This window comes from Petromyzon marinus, chromosome 36 (genome assembly GCF_048934315.1).
Source record: "Petromyzon marinus isolate PM22_M1 ecotype Great Lakes invasive population chromosome 36, UKy_Petmar_22M1.pri1.0, whole genome shotgun sequence".
In the NCBI taxonomy this organism is placed as follows: Eukaryota; Metazoa; Chordata; class Hyperoartia; order Petromyzontiformes; family Petromyzontidae; genus Petromyzon; species Petromyzon marinus.
The window spans coordinates 525,566-550,417 of record NC_133702.1 but is presented as its reverse complement, the minus strand read 5'-3'; the positions used below and the strand labels follow the sequence as shown (position 1 = coordinate 550,417).

The following is a 24,852-nucleotide window of genomic DNA, read 5'->3' as shown; positions in this document are numbered from 1 at the left end:
CTGCGGTGTAGGGAGTCCTGTATGTGCATGTACAACCCCTTTTGTCAATTCACTGCTGGCTGGGGGCCTCCCCAAGCCATGCAGGGTATTTTGCCACACTCCACAGTGAGTTGGTGAGAGTGAGAAACGTGGAATCGAGAAGCACAGTTTTTACAACGGGTGTTGCACATCGCGAGCCCTGGTGCGTTTGGCAGTCGCCCATCCAAGCACCATCCAGGACCAACTCCTGCCCACCTTCTGAGATGTGACGGGGACGGGTGCACTCGGGGTGAATCGGTCACAGGCATTGTCTTCGTGTCTGTTTCCAACACCACAATCCTTGTGCTGCCCGCCTCGCGAGAGTCTCGCATCGTGTCAGGAAGGTAACAACGTGTCTCTCGAGCTACACTTTATTAACACGCAGCAGGGCGCTCCGTGGTACTCATTGTGAATACCTCGCATACGGACAACCACGAGCTTGACAATTTCCCACCTCAGGCGATGTCACAATTCGGGTTTGCGTTACCATTCAAGACTCGATCCTTTTTAACGCTGAATAATGTAGCTCTAATGGATGCATGGGTGACGTGGACCAATCAACAAAATACTTATTTAAACCGATTATTAACACGATTTGTGGGCAGCTTGTGAGCATTAAGATTGAACTCTATAAAATTATACATAATTCCCACGACACGTCACGGCCACAGTACTGCGTGGGAATTGTCGCGTGGATTGTGGGTGCCCGATGGTGGGGATAGCTGCGGAGGTTCAATTTGGTCAACTGGAGCTCGTTAAAGGATGTTAGGCAGGGTGGTAAAACGTGTGCCTCGCAGCAAAAAGCGTCTGTGTTAGATTCCCGACTCAGACGCTTCTCTGTGGAGCTTGTATATTATCTCTGTTTCCCGCCTTCGCTAAATCACACTGTTAACTGGTATTGGCCAACATCCTCTGCTGAACATTTACCTCACAATTTGTCAATTGGGACCGCAGTGCAGCCATATCGCCCTCTTGTGAAAACTTGACAGGATCCTCCTGAAAAAATGAGGCTCGGTGAGGAATTTTCAAGTTAACGTCACGACGGCATATGAAAGAAAATTCCTCTTCAGCCGACGAACCGTTTGATTCCTGGTATATGCTTTTTTGCTATGGAGATTGTATAAAACCTTATTTAAATATTCTATCTCTGAGCTAGATAGTGCAACTGTCAAGTGAGTTATAGTTCTAGCATCTGGCACGTACGTTTGGAGGCCTTAAGACAACACTTCACCGCGTTGTAATAAGCAGAGCCGTCCCTTGGGTACACTGAAGCGGGACGACAACCCTGGGCCCCGCGCTTTGGGGGGCCCCGCGCTTTGGGGGGCCCCGCGCTTTGGGGGGCCCCGCGCTTTGGGGGGCCCCGCGCTTTGGGGGGCCCCGCGCTTTGGGGGGCCCCGCGCTTTGGGGGGCCCCGCGCTTTGGGGGGCCCCGCGCTTTGGGGGGCCCCGCGCTTCGACGTCACAGTTTAGTTTAAGGTGTTGGGGGGGGGCACTGGGATATGCGCAGGGCCTCGCACCCCCCATAGATGGCCCTGGCTGTAGGTCACTGCGGGCTGCTGAAGATGCGGAAGCGTCTTAAAGCAGCACAGTGATTGGTGCACAGTGATTGGTGCACCGTGATTGGTGCACAGTGATTGGGGCACAGTGATTGGTGCACCGTGATTGGTGCACCGTGATTGGTGCACCGCGTGCCGGGCCGCCTGCGAAGCCGACAGCGCCTGAGGCGATTGCGGTGACCCATCCGGGCACCAGGCAGGGGCTCAACTCCGCTGAGCTCCATGCGGGGCGGGGCGCGGGGGCGGGGCCGGAGCGCGAGTCTGGGGGAGGGGTGACGTCACAAGTACCCCCGCCCCGCCTCCCCCGTTCCACCTTCCCCCCGCCCCGCGCTCAGGAAGTATCGGCGCGCGTGGCACTGTGGGTAGCGAGCGCGGCTGGGTGTGGCTGCTGCGGGCTCTGCTGTGCCGACCGCGACGACTCCGAGCACAGCGCGCACGACGAGAACGGTGAGCGGCGACGATAGCGGGGGGGGGCGAGGAGTCGGGGGTGGATGTGGGGGCGAGAGCCCCCCCGCGCCCTACACACACCGTGGGAGAGTGGGGGTTGGGGGGGGCCCGCTCCCTTCCCGCGGGCCCCCCACTCAGCGGGCTCGCTGTGTGCGGTGCCGCGCATGCGCAGTGGGGGTTCTTTTTAATGTCCGGAGACTTCACTTCCCTGTGCGCGAACAGCGGTAACGACGACGCAGGGTGACCGGGTAACGCGGGGTGACCGGGTAACGCGGGGTGACCGGGTAACGCGGGGTGACCGGGTAACGCGGGGTGACCGGGTAACGCGGGGTGACCGGGTAACGCGGGGTGACCGGGTAACGCGGGGTGACCGGGTAACGCGGGGTGACCGGGTAACGCGGGGTGACCGGGTAACGCGGGGTGACCGGGTAACGCGGGGTGACCGGGTAACGCGGGGTCACCGGGTAACGCGGGGTCACCGGGTAACGCGGGGTCACCGGGTAACGCAGGGTCACCGGGTAACGCAGGGTCACCGGGTAACGCAGGGTCACCGGGTTACATGGTGTGCGGAGCGAGGGTAACAATGTTATGGGTAACAAGATTAAGGGTCATCTGGGGTAAGGTAACCTTGGGTAATCTGTATTATGGGGTGACTGTAAGGGGTGATGAGGTAACGTAGGGTAACGTGGTGCGATACCAGGGTAACCTTGAGCTAATGGCTGCCTTTGTGACGGGTAACCTGGAGTGGTCCGACTAATGAGAATGCTGTGGTGAGTGAGATCGCTAGCAGGTAACCAGGAGTTAGTGACGGGTGACCTGGTCTAAAGTAAACTTGGGTGAGGTAACTTGGAGTACGGTGACCCATTGTGAGTGGTAACCTTGAGTGAGTTATCCTAGGGTGGGGTAACCTCATAAGGGGGAGCCCTGTGGTGGGGTAACCTCTTGTAAAGACTCGCCAGGGATGAGTGGTAGCCTAGAGGGTAACACTGGTGGGTGAGGTTACTTCGAGTTGGGGGGAGGGGTTAACCTGTAACTCGGAGGGGGTTACCCGATGTGTGTGACGGGTAGCCGGGTTAACCTGTAACTCGGAGGGGGTTACCCGATGTGTGTGGCGGGTAGCCGGGTTAACCTGTAACTCGGAGGGGGTTACCCGATGTGTGTGACGGGTAGCCGGGTTAACCTGTAACTCGGAGGGGGTTACCCGATGTGTGTGGCGGGTAACCGGGTTAACCTGTAACTCGGAGGAGGTTACCCGATGTGTGTGGCGGGTAGCCGGGTTAACCTGTAACTCGGAGGGGGTTACCCGATGTGTGTGGCGGGTAACCGGGTTAACCTGTAACTCGGAGGAGGTTACCCGATGTGTGTGGCGGGTAGCCGGGTTAACCTGTAACTCGGAGGGGGTTACCCGATGCGTGTGACGGGTAGCCGGGTTAACCTGTAACTCGGTGGGGGTTACCCGATGCGTGTGACGGGTAGCCGGGTTAACCTGTAACTCGGAGGGGGTTACCCGATGTGTGTGGCGGGTAACGAGGTGACACTGGCGTGAGTCGGACCTCTGAGATGGGGGGTGGGGGGCAGCTGGGACCCGCTCAGGGGGAGGGGAGGCAGACAAAGAGCGGGCGAGCAGTTGATGTGGAAATGTCAGCGATGAATAATTAATACAGCCTCACTCGCCCGTGGCCGACGGTGGCAGCAATGCCCTGTCGCAGCTACACTCACTGCCGCGACTATACTCCTACGGCTAGCACAAATGATATAGTTACAAGTACAGGACGATAGCTGTACTTAATTCGACGGCAACACTTCCCCAGCTATACGACTACAGCAACGCTGCTCTGCATCAGTGATATAACACCGAGCATAGTACAAGTACTTCACCTACAGCTTACATGTGCACCACAACTACTGTGCAACTCCTTCAACTAAACTATTACATATTCTTGGTTCTTTCCCTTCTACGTGACTTTACCGAAAGAACCAAGACTATGAATCCCTGCAGTCACGAAAGCTTTAAATAAAAAAATAAACTATTACAGCTAACAGCCCTACAGCGACACTATTACAGCTACACTACTACGGCAGCTACATAGCTTCTCCTACGCTGCTGCAACTACGTTAATCAAATCTCTAATTGACGAGAAAATCCATCGTAATAGAATAATACTGTAGTGCTGATGACGGAAACCTGTGAAAAGCACACAGCCTTTGTGCATGATGCAAAACATCAGCATATTTCGTATTTTGGGTCTCTTAGGCCAATATAAAATGACATTGACACAGAGATGGACAACCGTATACCTATTTCGTCTTTATCACGTCTCATCACCAAATGTTTTGATGGTGGCCGTAGACAAGAGGACAGCAAAGCACTTCTTCAGGAAATGCTGATGGTTTTTGGATAATGCACAAAGGCTGCTTTTTTACACATTTCTGCTTGTTGTTTACAGCTGCGTTTCAGCAACAGTTGCACTCCTGCTTGTAGATTGCTGTACCATGATAATACATCTACATGAGGACCCGGCTCTACAGTGGTTGTCACATGGGGAGACTGACCCCTACCATAGACATGTGGAATTTCTAAGTGATTTATACAGTGAAGTTGTAACTTAAGACTTTGTAACACTGCTACCGCACTGTAAAGTTAAACCTCCACTTCAATGTTAATAGCCCTGCTGACCCTTCCATGAAAACATGTTTTTCAGAATTCGGGTTTGAGTCTGAGCAGCAAATAGTGTGGTGATGAGATATACAGTACTGTATATTTAGATTTTCTTTTCATACATTTTCAAATGCGCCTTTCCCCCCTTGAAATGTTGAATGACGCTTGTGTTATTAAAGTGTGCGACCCAGTAAAGCAGTATCTCCACGGGGCTAAGGTTTTATTACAACACAGACCTCTTGTATCCATCTTAACAACCGCTGCAACTTGGGCTCATTTCCTGCTCCATTGTAATGGGTGGCCATGCACCCTCGAATAATTTCTCAGTTCCATCGCCACTTTAATGTAATTATGATAACGTCATTCTGATGAACACTCACATTGTGTTTTTACAAGCAGAAAGTCACGATGCACCTTATGTTTTGGAATGGAATTAATGTTTTGTCAATTGGTGTACTGTTGTGTGACAGCCAGTATTTCTCTTATCACAGTGTTCTCATAACTGCTTTGTCATAAATGTTTATTGATATTGAATTACAAGAATGTTGCAAGCCGAAAAGTGCAATTTATTTACTTTAATATAACTACATGATAGATTAATTAAAATGTGGAAGAGAAACGTAATTGGTATAAGAGAGTTTTATTGCTTGAAGTATTACTCGCGGGTGCAGGCAGTGTGCCGCCGTGATCTCGCTTCTCTTCAAGGGGCCACGTGTTGTAACGCGGAGACGCCTACGCTGCTCCGTGTGTGTTGTCATGTAGCCACGGATCGTGGCCACCTGTGAGTCTCAGGGTCTCCTCTGTAGTGGTGCATAGGCTTTCAGGTTGCAACAGCACCTCATCGCAGCGTTCCTACACAGCTAGAAAGCACGACGTTTTGATCGCAAGCGAAGACGGTCGCTTGCGTTGCGATCGAAACGTCGTGATCTATTTTGTCTACCTACGTGACTTTACCGAAAGAACCAACGAGTATGGATTCCTGCAGTCATGAAAGCTTCAAATCAAGATAGAAAGCTCTTGTTTATCCACGTGGACGCTTACCGACTCACTAATTATATGAGTCATTTTTCTGCGAGTGATATCAAAACGTTTGTGGTTGTGGGGTTGCCTTGGTGAGAATTGTCTTGTCTGATTCATCTTCGGATTTGTATGTTGTTACTTTTTACATGCAGCGACAGTTTAGCTGGCATAAACATACATGGATGAATTATTGATCGGGTCGTATGTTGTGATTATAGCAACCGATGAAAGTTAACTTCAGGAACGTATTTAAAAAGGCTCAAAGGCTGAGCTCAAAATAAATATTAGTAAAAACAAGTAATCTGCAACAAGTTTGCTGAACGAGAGAATCATTGTTGGAGGACGCCATTGAAAACACAAGAGTTGTAATTATTAAAGGCGGCAGACCAGCATATAAACGACGCATGAAAGAGGCCGGCCAGTGTGGTTTGCAGTACTTTTAAAAATTTAATTTGAGACTGGAAAAGCATCTTACCTGTTTGTCGAAAGAGGTAACGTTTTCAATTGGTTCACATTACTTCCTGTTACATGCCTCACCGAGAGAGAAAATGCAGGATAAACCTAAAAGTACTCAGGAAAAGCACCGATATGCTTGCTGGTAATTGCAACGATGCACAGACAGAGAGGAGCACATGGATTCGAGAACAGAGGCAGCATACTGACTTGAGAAGAGTAAGTGAGCTTGGGCAAGATCAATTGCTAGATGGGTCGATGGGCCTTCAACGAGATTGGTAACAGAATGACAGCCAAGGGAGGGAATATACCCGAGGATGACTGTTGTGGCGATGAGATCAACTGACATGCAGCAGTGATGTGAATTTATGCATCACAGATCCGTGAGGGATGGTGGTGACATTTGGAGGCCTTAATCTAGCAGGAAATGACTGCTATTTGTTTTATTTTTTGTTTTCATGATATCGTGTTGTATGTGATGTTATATTTGTTATTTCTATATTGTATTTGTTCTATTGAAATTCATTTTTTTTATTTTGTTTCATTTATGTGTTGGTTAAACCCTGCACTCACATCAACAGCAGCCCCGGAGTGTTCTCCAGCCAGTATTTTCCTTTACCAGCTGCCAATTCCACGCCCTCGGCTAACTGCACGCTTTAGCGTGATGTCATTTGGCCTCCCTTGTCTGGAAATAGAACCTGCCCTCCCAGGGCGGCCGTAGAGAGAAGGTTGCCAGAACTCCGAAGCAGGTGTGAGCGCACAACCTCAGTGAGCCTCCATGACCCCTCCGGACGCTGGGGGGTCGCGTAAATTCTAGATTTAAAGCTTTCGTGACTGCTAGGATCCATACACTTTGGTTCTATTGGGTTATTTTATTGGGTTATTTATTTTTTATTGGGTTATTTTATTTTCACCTACGTGACTTTACCCAATAGAACCAAAGAGTATGGGTCGCGTAAAGACGGCTTCCTGAGACTGTGCCGTGGTCCCTTCTTTCCCACGTCTACACAGGACCACACTTATTGGAGTGGCAGCTCTGCAAATGGCTCGTAGAATGTATCCATTCTGAGGGGTGGATTTAACGGTTCTCACCTAGTTTAGTAATATTGGAAACTGCGATTTGATTCCATCCTGTATTGTTTGTAAAATTGATTGACAGACTTATAACAAAACACTGACTGCACCATTCGGCAAAATTCCCAATTCTGAAACCGACTCCTTTATGTTACTGTAATTTTGAAAGCTCACTCACCTTGTCGCTCCTGCCAGGTGTCCATTACCACTGGGCCTCATGACAGACAGGTAGAGCTCCTCTCTTTAAACGTGGGTGACGGCGAGCGGGCGTGTACTGCAACATTGCTGATGTGCTTGCTGGGTGGGCGTGTGTGTCGCAGGGATGGCTGCCATCCGTAAGAAGCTGGTGATCGTGGGCGATGGTGCGTGCGGGAAGACATGCCTGCTCATCGTCTTCAGCAAGGACCAGTTCCCTGAGGTGTACGTGCCCACCGTCTTTGAGAACTACGTGGCCGATATCGAGGTGGACGGCAAGCAGGTAGGGTGCTGGCTGAGCGGGCGTGCATGCGCGTGTGTGTGTGACCACGTGTTGTGTGCGTGACCGAGGACGTGGGCTCACCGTGGGGTCACACTGGCTGTATCGCGTATAATGAATCGCACTCTGACCTCTCACACTTTGATGGAATTGTCACTATTTGTGGTCATGATTCCATTGAAGGATCTACTTTTTTTGTCTTGCTTTTACATGCTTTTTTTTCTGTAAGGTCTTGTTTGTTAATTGTTCTGTCTCATTTGTTGTATTAATGTAAATGTAGTGTTTGTATGTCATGTCTTTACGTCATTTTTTTTTATTCTTGCACTGAAGGTATTTGAAAATAGTACTCATTGCATCCGTGACCTTATAATAATGTCACGGATTCATACTCGTTCATATGGAGCCAGGTCCGTGTGTCAGCAAACACTATAGACAATGTCTGTACCAAAATCCACTGGAAATGTCTGTTTCCTAGCCTCTTCTGAGCCCTGCACAGGGATACCATCCATGTAGTCTGGCTTATGGGGTGATGTTGAGTGTCGTTTCCTTGCCTGCGTGGGTTTTCTCTTGGTGTTCCTATCCAATTTCCTCCCACGTACAAACATGTATAACACGGCATTGGCCAACCATCCCAAGCACGGACCTCGCGAACAAAGTGTTATGGCTTTGATTTAAAGCTTTCGTGACTGCAGGGATTCATATTCTTGGTTCTTTCGGTAAAGAATATAAAGTGTTATGGCTCTTGCTAAATATGGATAAATATTTATAGCATCGACTTGTGCATTCAGTACTGAAAATTCCTAAGCATCTCAAAGTACTAGATTATTATTCACAAGAGAACTAAGCTCCCAAAGGGAAAAATAAAATCGAGCAACAACATTTGGGACAATGTAGTGGAAGAAAACAATGGTGGATGTTTGGCCACTCACAACTGGGGCACGACAGAAGCTGAAGTACAAAATGTTGGTGATGCATCTCCGATGGACCTTCGGGAGCGACTCGCTCCTTTGATGTAACTGCTACACAGCAGGCTCCCGAAGGGCCCTTGCGCTGCCACGGTCTCCCTGCAGCAGACACCGGAAGAGGCCCAGCGCATTGTGGTATGACAGCCGCAGGCTCCTGGGGAAGTCTCGCACAGCCTCGACGTATTCCGGCGATCCCAGGAGAAACCCCACGCAAGTGGAGAATGGTGGAAGGGGCAGGAGAGGGTCAGGAGGCAGAAGGGAGAACAGCGCTGATGCAAGGGGAAAATTTAAGACCAAGAAACAAAGCTTTAAAAGATTGGAAAAATGTAATGGGAAAAAAGGGATCAATTTAGCTATTTTAGTGAAATTGCATTCTTGATATTTAAAATACGGTACATTTTATCGTGTTCTGTTCTTTAACCTTGTAAGATAAAGTTATGAGAAGTAGTTTTATAGGTAATGTTTGGGAATAAGACGCTGTTACCTTAGCACGTTCCTACTCATGGAGGTTGTATGCGGTACACAATTATTTTCATCCACATTGTTGCGGTTAAGAGGGTTTGGGACTTATCGTACACAAAGACAAATAAGTTCTTCTTGCTTGTTAGATCGTAATTAACTGCCCATTTGAAACAGGGGGCATTGTACTATAAATTTACGTGCAAGCGCATCAGCCGTGAAGGCTGAGTAACAGCAAGATGCCGGGTGCATGCACTGGGCAGTCAATACAGCCAGCCCAGTGTTCCGTGAGGGTTGGGAAAACCAGCGCCGCCTGCTGGTGCCGAATAACTAGATGGGCCCCACCATAGGCAGGTGGAGATTTCATTCCTGGATAACCAGCACCACCCATGCATCATCACCAGCACCAGAATGCGCCGGCATGTTTGCGTCGCAGTTGTAGCATTGGTGTGAGTGATTTACTCTGCAACGACTAGATCGTTTTCAATGTATAAATGAGTCGTGTAAATGTCTTCCTGCTGAAATTAGCAATGGGGCAGCACTCATCTCACAAGCATTGAACATTCCACATTATTACGGTGGGATTAATCTCTCTGTAAGACAACCATGGACTTTACAAAGTTGTATCAATTATAAAAGGCTGAGTTGACTCCCATGGTTTGAGCTTCCTAGTATGAGTCAAGCACTCTGACCACATTGCCTCTTGGCTGTATACTTAATACATTTTTAAGTTAAGACAAAATGTAATGAACTGTTCTACCAGCTACACAAGTCGGTGTTTAACTGCAGATTATGCCAAAATAATCTGAAACCAATCAAGTGACATCCATTCAGAATATATGAAATTCACTGTTCCACACCCTTATATACTGTACTAGCTTTACTACCCGGCTTCGCCCAAGACTTGGATTCTTGTCTTGGATTAATACACGGCCTACGCAGGAGGTGGGGGGGATGCGTGACGTCAGCAGGCACACTACGTAACGCTGCCGCATGCGGGTGACATCACAGATGTGACGTCACCACTCACTTGCCGTGCAAAATATATCCATTATTGCGCCCCCCCCAAAATACAAAAGTATATTTTGAGACGTTTTGCATTGTGTACAGTCTGGAAGGTACCCACATGCCAAATTTAAAGTTTGTTGCATGTCGGGAAGTATGGTAACATTTCGAACAGACACACATTCACAAATTTCCCTTTTATATATAGATGGCTTCTTATTAATTACTTTAATGATATGACGTCTGCGATACTGAATCCTGCAGACTCTGGCGGGTAATGCCTGCGCGGGCCACACCCCTAAGTCGAGGTCTTATTCAAAGAAGTTAAACTTACAAAGTGTTTAAATTGTCGTGGCAAAACAGGTGCTTTTATTCAGCTCGCCCCTCCATTTGGTCAAATGCACTCCCTGTCTCTGCAACTCCATTCCAAGTCATACCCGAAAATGCTCGCAAAATGAAATATTTGTAAGCAAATTTAAAACATTTATTTCAGTTGGCTTAATTTTGAGCTGGATTGGTTAGGAAATGGCGTTGAGTTTTGTTATCATTGTTATCATAAGGCAGCCTGCCTTACTCTGCTTTCAGAGTTCTTTATAACAGCTAATTGTTATCGTATAGTAGTTGCGTGCGCTCAAGTAGATGAACAGTGTCATTGCACGTTGCTGTAAGACAACATTGCCCAGGTAGCACATATATGTTCTGTTACGTTGTCACGACCGTGTTACTTTACCACCTCCATATTTGTGGTTTTCCTGCAGAAAGACACTAAGGTCACGTATATCTGGGTTGTCTAAAAAAAACTAAGATCTTTATATTTTCAGCTGCAGCTAATCTCTAATGTCAGCAATTTTTTATTGTGGCTTCACATGAACCTTATGGCGGGAACCCATGGTCCCATAAGCCCACGGCTCTGGCCTAAACTGCGTTGCGACGTCATTTTATGTCTGTTGAAGGCGAATGATACGGCAATCTATTCCTCTCGACGAGCTCTACACGATGCACTAATCAAAGTTTCAAAGTTTTGTTTTTGATTACGGAAATTTTGGCAAAGATGGGTACTTGGTGAAGAACGAGAGGATTGATTTCTGGTGGGTCGCGGCGTTGATGTGCGCAGTGGGACAGTCACCAAAAATAAATAAATAAATTGCGATTTCGGCTTGCGTTTATTCGGGACCCCGGGGTCCCGCCATAAGGTTCACATGAGTCGGCAATTCACAGATATTCTATTTAAATTGTAGGTATATAACTGCATAATAATATATCAGTCTTTCATCCAGGGTGTCCTCACTTAATCTCAAGATTAATTTTCACAAGGGTCCTGGCAAGATTTTGCAGCCGGGGGAGATTTTGCAATGTGGTATCCCTGTGGTCCATAATTGGGATGTTCAGTCAGTCAGTTCCATTTCTGAATGAGTGTATTTGCAAGCGTGAGGAAATATGAGTATCGCAAGAAAATCCACGCATGCACGGAGGATAACATTCGGACTCTGCAGACAGGTCAACAAACCTACTTGCGCTGGAATTCACCAATTCAGAATCCTGAAGGAGGGGTGTCACGCACGTGATGAATTCCACGCCCTCCGCCCCCCACGCCCCCGGAGAGCTGGGTCACGGCAGTGTTGCCACACCCGGCATACTTGGGCTTCTACCGGATTCAGTGTTTAAAGCCATGAAGGTTGTTCCTGGTTAAATATGTTTTATACATGTATCTTTCATGATGATAATATTATACTACGCCTTCCTTCTGTTGTCCCTCAACTCTCTTCTATCACCTTCCTTTCCTTATACATTAACTCTACGATACAATTTACATTACAATGTTGATTATATAGCATTTACATATAAGCACATCTCAAAAGCTAACAAAATAAATATTGTCAAAACCCTTATTGACCCTTCCAGCGTGCTCGCCAGCATTCTTTTCCAATGCTTATTCAATCACCCAGGTCTGCACAATCTGGGGAATACCAAGTCGAGCGACATGCACACTTTTGTCTCCTCCGCAGTTTTAGTTTGTGGCCCTATACATCCATGCTTTTGTTCTGGTTGCTCTTCTCCATGTTGTCAGTGACCACTTCCTATCCTGACTGCCTCTTGATTACTTGTCTCTGAATTTTATACTCGGTGAATCGCAATGGAGGAGAGTTGATTACGTTTCCACAAAGAATCAGATGAAGGACACTACTCAATCTCATTGTTGGTATCAATATGCACACTTCTCTCGCTAAATCACCACCACTCCCAGGTGACACCACCACCGTCAGACCACGAGTTTTGTCTGAAATATTGGGATTCCCTCATGATTTGGTATCGATTTATATAGTTAGTATGAGCAGGAGTGGCGGTGATTTGGTTAGGAATAAATGTCTTTGAGCACTAAAGCGAGAACAGGTTTCCCTAGCTCTCGCTGTCACTTCGACCCTAATCCATCCACCCCCTCTCCATGGAGAGACGTGTAATGGTGTCAGTATGGGAGTGGTGTCAGTATGGGAGTGGTGTCAGTATGGGAGTGGTGTCAGTATGGGAGTGGTGCCTCTTGGTGAGTGGTGTCAGTATGGGAGTGGTGTCAGTATGGGAGTGGTGTCAGTATGGGAGTGGTGCCGCTTGGTGAGTGGTGCCAGTATGGGAGTAGTGCCGCTTGGTGAGTGGTGCTGTTTGTGCTGTGGTCTACAAGCAAGAAGTGTCCATTGTGAATGTTCCAGTGTCTTGACTAGTTGACATACTGGAGAGGATAGCGACATGTGTGCACTCGGGCGTGTGGATGGTACCATGTCCTGGATTTGACTGAGGCCACAGTATGATGACATCCCATTCATTGTTACACGTAATAGTCATACCTGGCATAATGGATGGGGGTTATTGGGGGAATATGCTTGTCATGACTAGGGAACTACTTTTAACGTTAGTGCCAACATCTCTCTTTGTGACCCAGCATGCTGTGATCCATTAACGTGTACGATATTAACTCACGAGAGGGCACTGAAGCATAAAAAACACTTACGTTCCTGTAGAGTAAGCAGTAGCTTCTTTTACTTGAAATGTGAATTGTTTCTGTAAGAATCTGTTGTTTTCAGTTCACATTCTTAGTTTGTGAATTGTTACGCTGAATTCCAGCTTTGTATGTGATCGTGGTACTTTGTGGGTGTTTTGTGATGTGACTTAAAGCAGAAATATAAAAATGTGACATGTATCAATCCGACTTTATTGTTACATTCACTATAGAGCGAGTTGTCGGTGTGATAATTGATAACTTATAGTTTATGAAAATATGTAAAGTACTAAAACGAATGGACAAACAATTAGAATAGATGAATGCGTGTCACTTATGACAATTCATGACCTCGTACAGGGGGCCGGCAAGTTGTCGGTACTGGCGCTGCGGAGGCTGTTTGTTTGGAGTTGACGGTGCTCCGTCTGTTGTTTTTATGAGAACATATTGAAAACAACTCCCTCTGTCGTACTTAACGCTACCTTGTGAAACAGCCTTTAAGGCAGGGTCAGTACTGATGGCAGTGAAGTATTTTTCGCCCCTCCGCTTGTGCATAACTGCCAATGCATTTCCCTTAAGATAATTCAATACCTTGTAGTGTAGTTACGCCCAAATAAATTATCTGTGTGATTGTATTGTGCTTTTGTTGCCCATTATGTCATGTTTAATCATGTGTATTTGGTTACCTCGAACCGCATTGAGTTCTTCGTACAGTCTGTTTTTGTTTATATTTGATCGTTTTAATTTCTGCACTGAAGGTACCAAGACATTGCACCCTTTGGATCTATGATGGGGACTGAGAACCTTCGCTTGTGCATTTCTCTTAATTTCAAAGGCCAAGATTTGTCCCATTTCCGATTCCCTACGGGATTTACTCAAAGGGATTGCATCATATTCCACGAGAAAATTGCGGCGAAGTGGGCACCACCCTTAAGTTCGCCATTATTCACGTCCAAAGACAAAAGATTCCCCGTATAGCGAGTAGCACCAGTGAAGGCCAGCATGGCAAACGAGGGGGTGTGGGTGGCCAGCACCACACCCAGCTGTCTTTGTGTCCCTCGTAGCGATGTTTATACATCACACCAGGTACCCATTTGAGTCTGAGTCGGTCTAGGGGAGGGCCATAACCGGTTCAGATAATTGTCACTGGGGTTGGCCTTGTCAGGTTCATAGCGGTCCCGTAGTGGTACACACGCAGAGACACGCACACAGCCACACACACACAAACACTCACACGTGCCCAAATGCACACGTGCACACGTACAAAATCGCATACAAATACTCTCCCCACAGACACTGTACTGTCACAAATAGACAAAGAAAAGATCCCCCACATAGACTTTTAACAGATTGTTAGTGAGCACCTAATAAGGCCGGCATGGCAACACGATAGATACACACAATACATTCTCTCTCGGACACGCACACATGAAGACATTGTGCAAAGTAACACACTTGAACAGTTGCATACATACCCTCACACACTCGCACAAATAATAGCACACACAATCACACTCGCATAAAAAATCATGAACCTAAATATACAACAGCATCTTAAACAGGACTTCGACAATTTTCAACTGAACGCCCTGAAACTGTTCCTCGACTCTATGAAGACCAAAGTTATATTATTCTCTAAAATCTGTCTCGCCACCTTTGCAAATTGTGGATCTGGACTTGCACTGTATCAAGCAGGTTGACAACTTTAAACATCGAGACATTTATCCTGGACTCACCTGTCTTTCAAAACCCACATCGACCATATGGCCAGCAAGATGAGAATCTAAATTGGATTCTGAGACAGAAACAATTTTTGTATTTCACCTCGGCTCCACATGAATACAGCTGAAGCCACCATCCTGCCCATGTTTGATTATTGTGACACCATCTATTGCCTACCGTCTGACTCTACCTGTATTTTAAATGGAACTTTAAATGTGATACTTAATCTATCCTCTTCGTGATGGTTATTTAAAGATGTAACTCTTGTTTGTATTCATTGGTCTACGCTAGTGATGCTTAACATTACTGTTCATTATAACAGGCAGAAGCCACCTCCTGTCTGTGACAAAATTGTACGTGTGTATATCGTGGCAAAATGGATTGCATGCTGCATCATTGATTAGTGGTATTTGAACCTCCTGTGAGCCTTTGGTCAACTCGGCGTGGTGTGCGAACATCAGCATGGGGTTAAAAAAAGATGGCCAAGAGTGGTGTTGGCATTGCCACCACTGCGTCATGTGCAGCACTTGCTGCTGTAATCCGCAATGCTTTACAGGGGGTTTCTCTTCATGTGTCCTTTGTGAGTTATCCTTCGTGAATGCCTGTATTCATGTTTTTTTTATCTTTGTGCGCGCATTTCCATTTATCTGTGCGTGTGTGCAGGTGGAGCTGGCTTTGTGGGACACAGCTGGGCAGGAGGACTACGACCGGCTGAGGCCTCTTTCTTATCCAGACACCGACGTCATCCTCATGTGCTTCTCTATCGACAGTCCCGACAGCCTGGGTACCAATCTCCTTCCCCCTCACAGTGGCCGTGTAGTGAGAGTCCAGCTCATAGCTTCACACATACACAACAACAACCGCTGGTCTTCACTTAATGGTGGTGACGTCACCACAGCACTTGTGCCACGCTAGGTGCACTTTGAGGCCACATGAAATATCAAAGGCTCGCTGGCAGGAGGTCACGGAGCAGACCCAGGTACCATGGGTTGACTGACTGAGATGTCTGGCAGATGCACCAACTGTGCTCCCCCACTGTGCCAACTTGCTGCGTTTTAGCCGCCTGGCGCTCCTCTCGTTGCTATGAACGTCGCTCCTCTGGGCTCCATTGTTACTGGAAGGCCTCAACTACCAAGTAGTATCCTTCGTGAGCCTCCTACATAGTTCCATTACATGCGTTGTTTTCCAGGCCATGTGTTCACAACACATTGTGCTCATAACAGTTATCGTCATGGCACGTAGTGTCATCGGAAAACTCAATCTTATTCTTGTGTAATTCGATAAGAAAACCCATCTTACAAATATTCCTGCTCTATGTAGTACCCCAGATTTGTTTTTATCTCTACACAGTTCCTTAGACCACTGTTGCCTTGCTGTATATTCCTTCATTAATTCTATCTCAATCACCCTACTATTTACTGGATATGCCCTCCCTATTATATATATCTCGGCTGTGCCACAGTATTTTCAAATTTATAAGCAGACAGACTGAAAATAAGATAGTTAACATTTTATTACATAGACACATAGACATTCAATTGAACACAAGAGATAGACACGTAAATCCAAGTGAAACCATGAAATGGACAGAGGAACAGACGGCTATCCTAACAATTACCTTTTAACTATCGCAGCTGGGTTGGGCAGAATTTGGTAATAAAAACAAAAGTATATTGTCGTGTAAAAACATTGCCGAGCACTGTCCTATTATACTGCCCTAGGATGGTGAAACAGGTCCAGGGTTTGCGTTCACACAGATCCTGGTAAGCGTAAATGTGGAAGACCAGGAGGCTGATAGTTCCTTTGTAGGGATCCTGAAGGGAAGATTATTTATCAAATGTATGATAGTGCACTTGTCCAGTCAAGGATAAGTGGGTTGAGAGCACGAGTGCCCTCCACTTGGTCAGCTGGTATATCCATGTGTGGTTGACCATGATTTTTTAAGTAATCTCGGCAGCACTGCCGTAGTGCTTGGATATAGATGTGAGCATTGGTTATGGCACCTTTATCATGCTCTTCTTGTCCACGCGTTCATAACTTTTAAAATGCGTTGAAAATGTTGCCAAAGGTTCTTTCTGAAAATCTCTGAAGAGGAAACTCGTTGCGTCGTGCGCCGCTTTCCTCACGTGCGTTTGTCTCGTGGACGTCATTTCTGCGCTCAGAAAACATCCCTGAGAAGTGGACCCCTGAGGTGAAGCACTTCTGCCCCAACGTGCCCATCATCCTGGTGGGCAACAAGCGTGACCTGCGGAACGACGACGCCACCCGTCGTGAGCTCGCCAAGATGAAGCAGGTGAGGTGGGGCTACGTGGGGTGCTGCCTCAGGGGGTCCCAGTGCCCTGGCAGCACCCTGAGCTGGCACGGCTCAGAGTTAGCTTGGTTAAAATAGTGCGCTTTTTTGCATTACTGGTAATTGCATGAAAAAAAAACCGCTCAAGTTCCGGTTAGAATTTTGGTACACGTATTATAGTAATGTCTTGTAGCATTAAGCTTGGGTTATAGTTGGAAGTGCTCCACGAAATCAAGTAAGAAGTTAAATCACTGTCATTTACTATACAAGTACCATTCTGGAGGAAGTCAACAAAAGTGGCTCTGTGGGCTACATTCTCACCATGAGAATGTGGAAATTCCTCCAGTCGCTCACGGCCAGAATTGGGAATGCGAACCCCCCCCTCATTGCTTGTATTTTGTATTTTGAACTTCTTTCGCACCGTGCCAACATAGCCAACTGTAATAATCGTGTGAAGAGAGGGTTTCTTTGACTCAGTAATGATAGTGTGATGAGTGATTGGGCAGTGCCCCCACCCCCCTCACCCCCCACCGTGATCATCTTCGTTGCACAGGAACCGGTGAGGACCGAGGAGGCGCGCGACATGGCCAACAAGATCGGTGCCTTCGGCTACATGGAGTGCTCGGCCAAAAACAAGGAGGGCGTGCGCGAGGTGTTTGAGCTGGCGACGCGCGCCGCGCTGCAGGTCCGCACGCGCAAGAAGAAGTCGGGCTGCCGACTGCTCTAGTCTCAGCCGCTCCCCGTGCGCCGGGAGGGGGGCACAGGCTCACGGGACCCGGCCTCGTGACCACGTGGCAGAATCTGGATACCTTTTGAGAGTTTCCCCGGACGCAACGGTGGACTCGATTAACCGCATTTGTTGGGAAACGGGCGACCCTTTGCCGATGATTGATTGTCAAGGTAATTGGACGTTAACCGGATCGCATTGGGCGCTATTAATACAAACTAATTCTGTCAAGCCAGTTTTGGACACGGAGATGATTTGGCGGTGAGGAAGGAGGGGAGGGTGTTGCGGTGAGATGGGAGAGTGCAAGGCTTCGGAATAAATTGATCAAATGTGATGGGACCCCAACCTCACAATAGAAATAAGTTCATCAGTGCACATGCCAGCAGCATTGTTTGAGACTGATTGAAGTGCGGTTAATCGAGTCGGCTTTGTATAAATTAATTCCAATGAATTGTTAACGATTGAAAATGAACAATTATCGGGGATCAGTAGGGATTCTGCTAGGTTTCATGAGATCACCCTTTGCTGAGTTTGGTGCCCCTTGTTTATGAAGCACAGATCTCTGGCCCTATTGCCTTCCTGTTTTAAGTGCAGCCAGGCTGTGGTGCTCCCCACTAGGTGTGTTTAGAAGCCTTTGTGCCTGCGCACTGTGGTGTAAAACCTCAGGTTAGTCCTCTCTCAAGCATATCCACAATGTTCGTTTTGAATCCACGGCGTAACTAAGATTGATTGGACGTGATTCGGACACAGTGCGAGCGCGGCAGCTTGCTCTGTCGTCGCGGACATCGCGAGCGACGGCAGGTGATTGCGCTTGAGCGGCGTTTCCGAAGGTCTTCCTGCTAGCGTGCTGCTGCTGCACGCTGTGTGGTGGGGCTATACTTGTGACATGACTAATGGGTGGGCTGTCGCTCCATCGTGATCCCCCAGCACTGTGGCCGTCTTTGTCCCGTGCGTTTGGCAGCCAGAATCTCGCACCAGTGCGTTTTGAAGTAATGTCCGTCTGTTGCTACTGTTATTACGTGCACCTGCCAAAGCTAGAACACAATACAAGAGGTTGCCTTCTCAGCACGTTGAGCATTTGTATTTTAGATTGCGAAGTCTTTTGAAAACTAAAAAAAAATGTTGAATGATGATTTTGTAATTGTCTAAGGTACTGTGACCTCTGCGTCTGGTTTATTAAGTAGTGCTGTGGCTCATTAAGCACTCCCGGTGTAATTGTTGGGAAAAGGGATCGGTGTTTGGTTTAACTAATTTTGTTCTACCCAATTAAGCCAATTTTGTCAATTAGGCAGCAGGTGTGGCTCAATGCACATAATTATAACTAGTGTGAGGTAGCACATTAGCTTACTTAGTTACATTCACATAGGTGATTCTGTTTATTGTTATTATTATCTGTTAAAGTAATTCCAGACTGAAATGTTCTGCTTCGTGTACCATGGTCTGTTTTGGAATAAAGAATATGCTGTTGTATGTGGTGAAGTGGCCCTTGCAGAGCGATCGTGCGGTGGGGAGCGGTGGTCTCGCGGTTAGCGCACTACACTACGAACCCGGCAGAGACTCGTTCGATTCTCGCTCACGGCAATACCAGTGACAATTATCTGAACCGGTCCGGGGTCGACTCGACCTCGAAAACGTTCCTGGTGTTGTGTGGGAAGACAAAGGCGGACAGGGCGTGGTGCTGGCCACCCACCCACTCGTGTTCCATTCCGGCCTTCATATGTACTACTCGCTAACAGCACTTTGCTTTTGTTGAAGAGTGTGCTCGGCACCAGACCCTTGCTAGGTCCTTCCAAAGTAGCCTCGTGATTCAAATAAAATGAAATGTGCAAATGCGTGCATTGAACATAATGCGTGTAAGAATACAATCGATTTGTGAATGATTTTCCTTTAGGCTAATGCCCTGGACGATAAGATGTATGTTACCAACCACACACTCCCACGGAGACAAAATCCCGTACAAAGGAGCTGGTTTTAGGATCCCACCTCGATGAGGGGCTTTGCACCAGAAACCTCAAGTCTTGTCGGTCTCTTGATGTTCTGGAGGTGCAGCTAAAGTTTGAGAGCTCTCAAGAAAGGGGGAGTGGGCTACACTCGCACGTTACACCGACAAAAGATGGCAATGCCATATGCCAAACTATTTTATAAAGCAGATGGTACAGCTGTGGCGGTATAAACGATAAATAAATTCCTGAACCCTGAGCCTGAATTGCGCCAATTCACCAAGTCGTGCAGGGAGGGTGAATACCCCGGGGGTGTTTTGTATTCGGGTCGCCATCCGTGATCGATTCACTGCTGGATTTAGGCCTCCCCATGTCGCCATCTTCGTTGATCCTGCATTCCCAAATCCGCAATAATGCTGCTGATGCGATTGGCATTGCTCCATCGCAATGGATGTCGCTCGAAAGAATGGTGGCCGGTGGTTGAGACTCGTGACAGTTGCAGCCAAAGGAGTGACGCCCGAGAGCGTCTATCGCGTGGCGATGACATCTCGTGTGCAGGAGCCAGGTGAATTTTTGCCTTGCAGAACTGTCCGGCATGGTGATGCCTTGGGGAGGTCTTCATCCAGCAGCGGATTGATCACGGCTGATGACCACCAAGGAATGTTTTGGGTTTAGCACGAGTATCGGAGCTGTAATGGTGCACGATGGGGCTGCATTTTCCCACCAAAGGTTTGGCCTGAACTCGTGGCATGTGGAGGCGGTGAGGAGAGGAGGAGAGCTCTCAAGGGGGCCGCTTCTGCGCGGCGATCTGCACCGCTCCGCAAAGATTGACGGCGGATTTAATGAAACGTTGACTCGTTTTACAAGGCCAGGGCCCATCACGTGCACGTTCGTGGCGGTGTGGTGACAGCGCGCTGAGCAATATCAACAAGCAGCAGTACACAACAGCAAACACTTGAGCATCCTGACCCGCTTACATGACCAATCATAAAACCCTAACCCTTTAGATGCTCCTACAAATCTGCCTATCCAAGCAGATCTGCGAAACCTGAACCACCTGAAATCGTGCAGTTTTTGACCACATCCCTTGGAATGTGTTGCAATTCAGAGAAATGGCAACGGATGCTTGGCAAACTCCAGCATCCCGAAGCAGTTCTGATCACTGATCTCACTCAAGAATCTCCGGGATTTAATCTACCTCAGAATCAATGGTCGTCCAAATTAGAATCGAGGCCACGCAGTTCACGGCGGATCCGCACATGGCCTTCGCAAGTGGAAATTCCAAGAAAGCCCCATGTGTGATTGTGGAAATAACGTCGACCCCTTCGTGAACGTCTGTGGAAACATGTAATAGAGGCATTAAAGCAATCCACTACCCAACTGAAGTAATTTCCTGGCTGAACGGTCTGGACGTGCGTTGCCAGTGGCCTAGACGTGTGCAAGACAGACAACTAATTTCCCCACTCGGTGCTCAAGCAATCAGCAAACTCGTGAGACGCCTCTTGGGAGAGCGCGTGGCCACGGGATTCACCAACGCCATCACTGAACGGCCACGGAGATAACGGAGAGCTGTGACGCCACCACCACAGCATTGGCGCAAAAAACGTGGCAAGGGCCTTGGGGCAAGGGATAAAATTTGGCCTCCATCCAATTTCCCCCTCCCCTCGATGTAGCGCGGTGCCTGGCCACCTCTGGCCCATGGGGTGCCCGTGAAATTGTATCGCCTGCACGCTCGATAGCTGCGCCACAGTTGCTATTGGGGTGGCACAATGCCACCATAACGAGACGTGCACGTTGCACCCACGCTATACCTTGAAGCTCCCTGTAGGGGGCAGCATAGGCACCAGATTCCTCACAAGGACTGGACATGCGTCTCTGGCGTAACGAGCGTTCTGACGAGAGAGAATTCGCTCAGAGCAATTTTAAATGACCAATGTGCTCGCAAAACGAGAAAATGTTCGTGTAACGAGCAGAGACCGACCGATAACTTTATGTTATATTTTTCATAGATGCTTAGCAAACATAAACATTTTATTAAAAGTTACTGTAAAGAACGAGAGGGCAGTCATCGCCAGGCCACGTGGTAGTACACGCGGTTTCCCCTGTGCTCCGGCGACACTTTCGAGATGACAACGGCTGAGATCGCGACGTGGGCTGTGACCTTGCGGTTCAAGGCCCTCCCTGCCAGGGGCGGCCCGCCCATGGAGACGAACTCGGAGGTCACCTGGGTCGCCAAGTTAAGTGGGGCACCAAATTCGAAGAAATATTTTTTCAATAATGAACATGTCATTATTTCAATTCCCGTGCGCGTACAGATGGAATATAGATTATCATTACTTTCTCAACATTTCCGAGAATGTATTGGTTGGACAGACGGGTGGACCAAACGAATAATTATGCCCCTGTTTTAAAAAAAAAATACGCTGAACAAACATTAAACGGAAAATAGTGGCAAAATGTTTCCCAGTTTACCAAAAACCTCAGTCTCGATCTGCCCTTGGGGTTTTGCATGGCTCACCAGGGCGCCAGTCGCTGGCTGCTCGTCTCGGGCCATCCCTGCGAGTCGCTGCCGTGCCCAGTCCAAATCCCGCTGTGACTCACCGACTGGCCCCAGATAGGTGCCGGTGCACAACAGGGTTTTTTTTGTACACGGGGTTTCTGTTTGAAGTTATAAGTTTGACAAATGCACGTTTGTGTTCTAGAAACTGTCGTAACGTAGGCAGCTGGGCATTACATCATCTTTCAGACCTGTGCACTGACACGAAACGCAACTTCTAAAATATGTGCCTGGTATCGATCAAGGATTCCAAATGGTGTGGGACTCAAATTCTATAAAGAATAGGGGTGGCTACATGGTTTTCACGAAAATCATGGACAAAGTTTAGAGCCAACCCCAATGTGTTGGAACAAAGTTGTACGCTGAGGTTTGTGATCGTATCCGTCCAAGATTCGGGGTTTTGTCTATTCACTCTTCCATTGCCAAACGCGCCCTGACCCGCCCATTGTGCAGGGCGCGACAGAGAACCGAGAGCGTGCTCTGCCGCGCGTTCATTCCGTGTGACTTTTCAACAAAGCGCGCCGAGTCCCATCACCTGGGCGGGGGGCGTCTGCCAGGGCGGACTGCCCGAACCCGGTTCTCTCGCACGCACGCCGGGCAGCGCAGAGCAAATAGAATGGGGTCCGGGAAATGTTTTGAACTCAATTATGATATTCATAATAAATGTTTTTGGGTTAGATCGCGTTATTTCTAAATGTGTCGTAACCCTCCACCACCCGACACGGCCAATCAGCAAAAAAGTGTCACGTTGACAAAAGACACTTAGTTCACTACTTTAGCCCACAGGTGTGTTGAAGAGTGAATCCACAACATTTACAGTTTGAGTACTGTGACGTTTCGCTGGTAATTACATCCAGCATCATCGGGCAATTCGCCAGAATGTAATTACCAGCGACACGTCGTGGGCTAAAGTAGTGAACTAATTGTCTTTGGTCAAGGTGACACTTTTTTGCTGATTGGCCGTGTGGGTGGTGGAGGGTTACGACACATTTAGAAATAACGCGATCTAACCCAAAAACCTTTATTATGAATAATATTGGTCGCGAAAGCCTTCTACGTGTTATACTAAATTATGATAACATTGGTTCGGTGATACGTGATGATAATGCCCAAATAAGGTTATCCTGGGCGCGTGCTTGCCCGTGTCAGGAGTTTATTTTGTACCCACGGGGGCTACGCTGTCCCCAGCAGTGCCATTGCGAGCCGTGGAGGGTGGCGGTGCTACAGGCCCCAGTCCAGCTGCGATGGCTCTCAACTCGCTCGTCCACGCGGCCTCTTCCCACTACTCAAGGAGTCTCCCGCTGCTCAACGGAGCTTCGAGGCGGTGCTCATTTCCCGTTTGGAGACCTGAGCCAGTGGTGGAATTTCCACGTCCCTAAGTCGGGGGGCAAGTTTCTCAATACCACTGGTGACTTCCCCACGAAGTGGTATATATTTTGTTGACCCCGCAAGGATGATGGGCTGAGTCAACCCCCAGCCAGGATTCGAACTCGCAACCTTCTGATTGTGAGCCGCTCGCTCTGCCGCCGACTCATACAACTCAGTAACAGAGCAGACATATAACATCAGTACGCAAGTGGAACTCAAGTGCAGTGATCGATGATAATCTCCCCCGATTCCTCACAGCACGACGAGGCTCAATCACAAGCATCCGTCGACATTTTCACCTTGAAACTCACTGCAGAGGCATCGTGAAGACTCCCGGACGAAGCAGACAGCCAAGACACGGCCTGCTGCTGCTGCTGGCAGTGACGGCTCTGTTTTGGGACATTCTATTCCAAAGTCGTGGACTTCATTGCCAGGGGCATGCAACCTCCTCTCAGATAATTCTCTCGAGACAGAGAACAATACTCCAACACCAACATGGCACTCCTCCTCCCGTGCCTGGCGACACCAGCAGACCTCACACGCGCCCGAGGACCGCAGAGGCCAAGACCGGAGACACTGGGCCACTCCGATAGCCCAGGCCCGGCACCTTCTGACTCCCACCTTCTCGCTCTTTCAGAGCCGTGACCTTGGCGGACAAGACGTTGACGTTGATGCCATAGAAGGAGCTCCTCCCAGATGGCTGCATGCTCGATACTGGTCGATGATAATTGTAATGCGTTCAGGATTCGCTCACTCTCGTCCACAGGACGACTCCAGAGGCGCGAGGAGGAACCACAGACGAGCGGTAAGGCAGCTACACAGTGAGCCGACTCCAATCGATTGTCCAAGCTCTGACGTCCTCTAAGTGTGAAGGTGTTATCGTCCAATTACTGAATGTTATCATGTGGGAGGAAACCGGAGTAACCAGAAAAATAAACCAGGCATGCGAGGGGGAAACACTGTATCTCACACAGACGGAACAAGTGGAGTCCACATTGCTACTATTCTGTCCTCTCCTGGCAAGCCAGGGTATGATACATCACGCTGGTGACTCGAAGCTCCACGACTCTGTGTTGTGATGTGGGCACACGAGCCTTCTTATAAACAAACATTCACAAACAACATTAAG

At 48.1% G+C, this 24,852-nt stretch overlaps 1 protein-coding gene across 1 annotated transcript; it reads left to right on the top strand.

Moving 5' to 3' along the window:
- The first annotated feature begins 1,886 nt into the window (after nt 1-1,886).
- Nucleotides 1,887-19,326, top strand: LOC116949440 (transforming protein RhoA-like). The gene is made up of 5 exons (XM_032966787.2): nt 1,887-2,020; nt 7,547-7,704; nt 15,505-15,625; nt 17,004-17,134; nt 17,685-19,326. The coding sequence occupies exons 2-5, from the start codon at nt 7,549-7,551 to the stop codon at nt 17,856-17,858; spliced, it is 582 nt and encodes a 193-aa protein (XP_032822678.1). The 5' UTR covers nt 1,887-2,020; nt 7,547-7,548; the 3' UTR covers nt 17,859-19,326.
- Nucleotides 19,327-24,852: the final 5,526 nt, after the last annotated feature.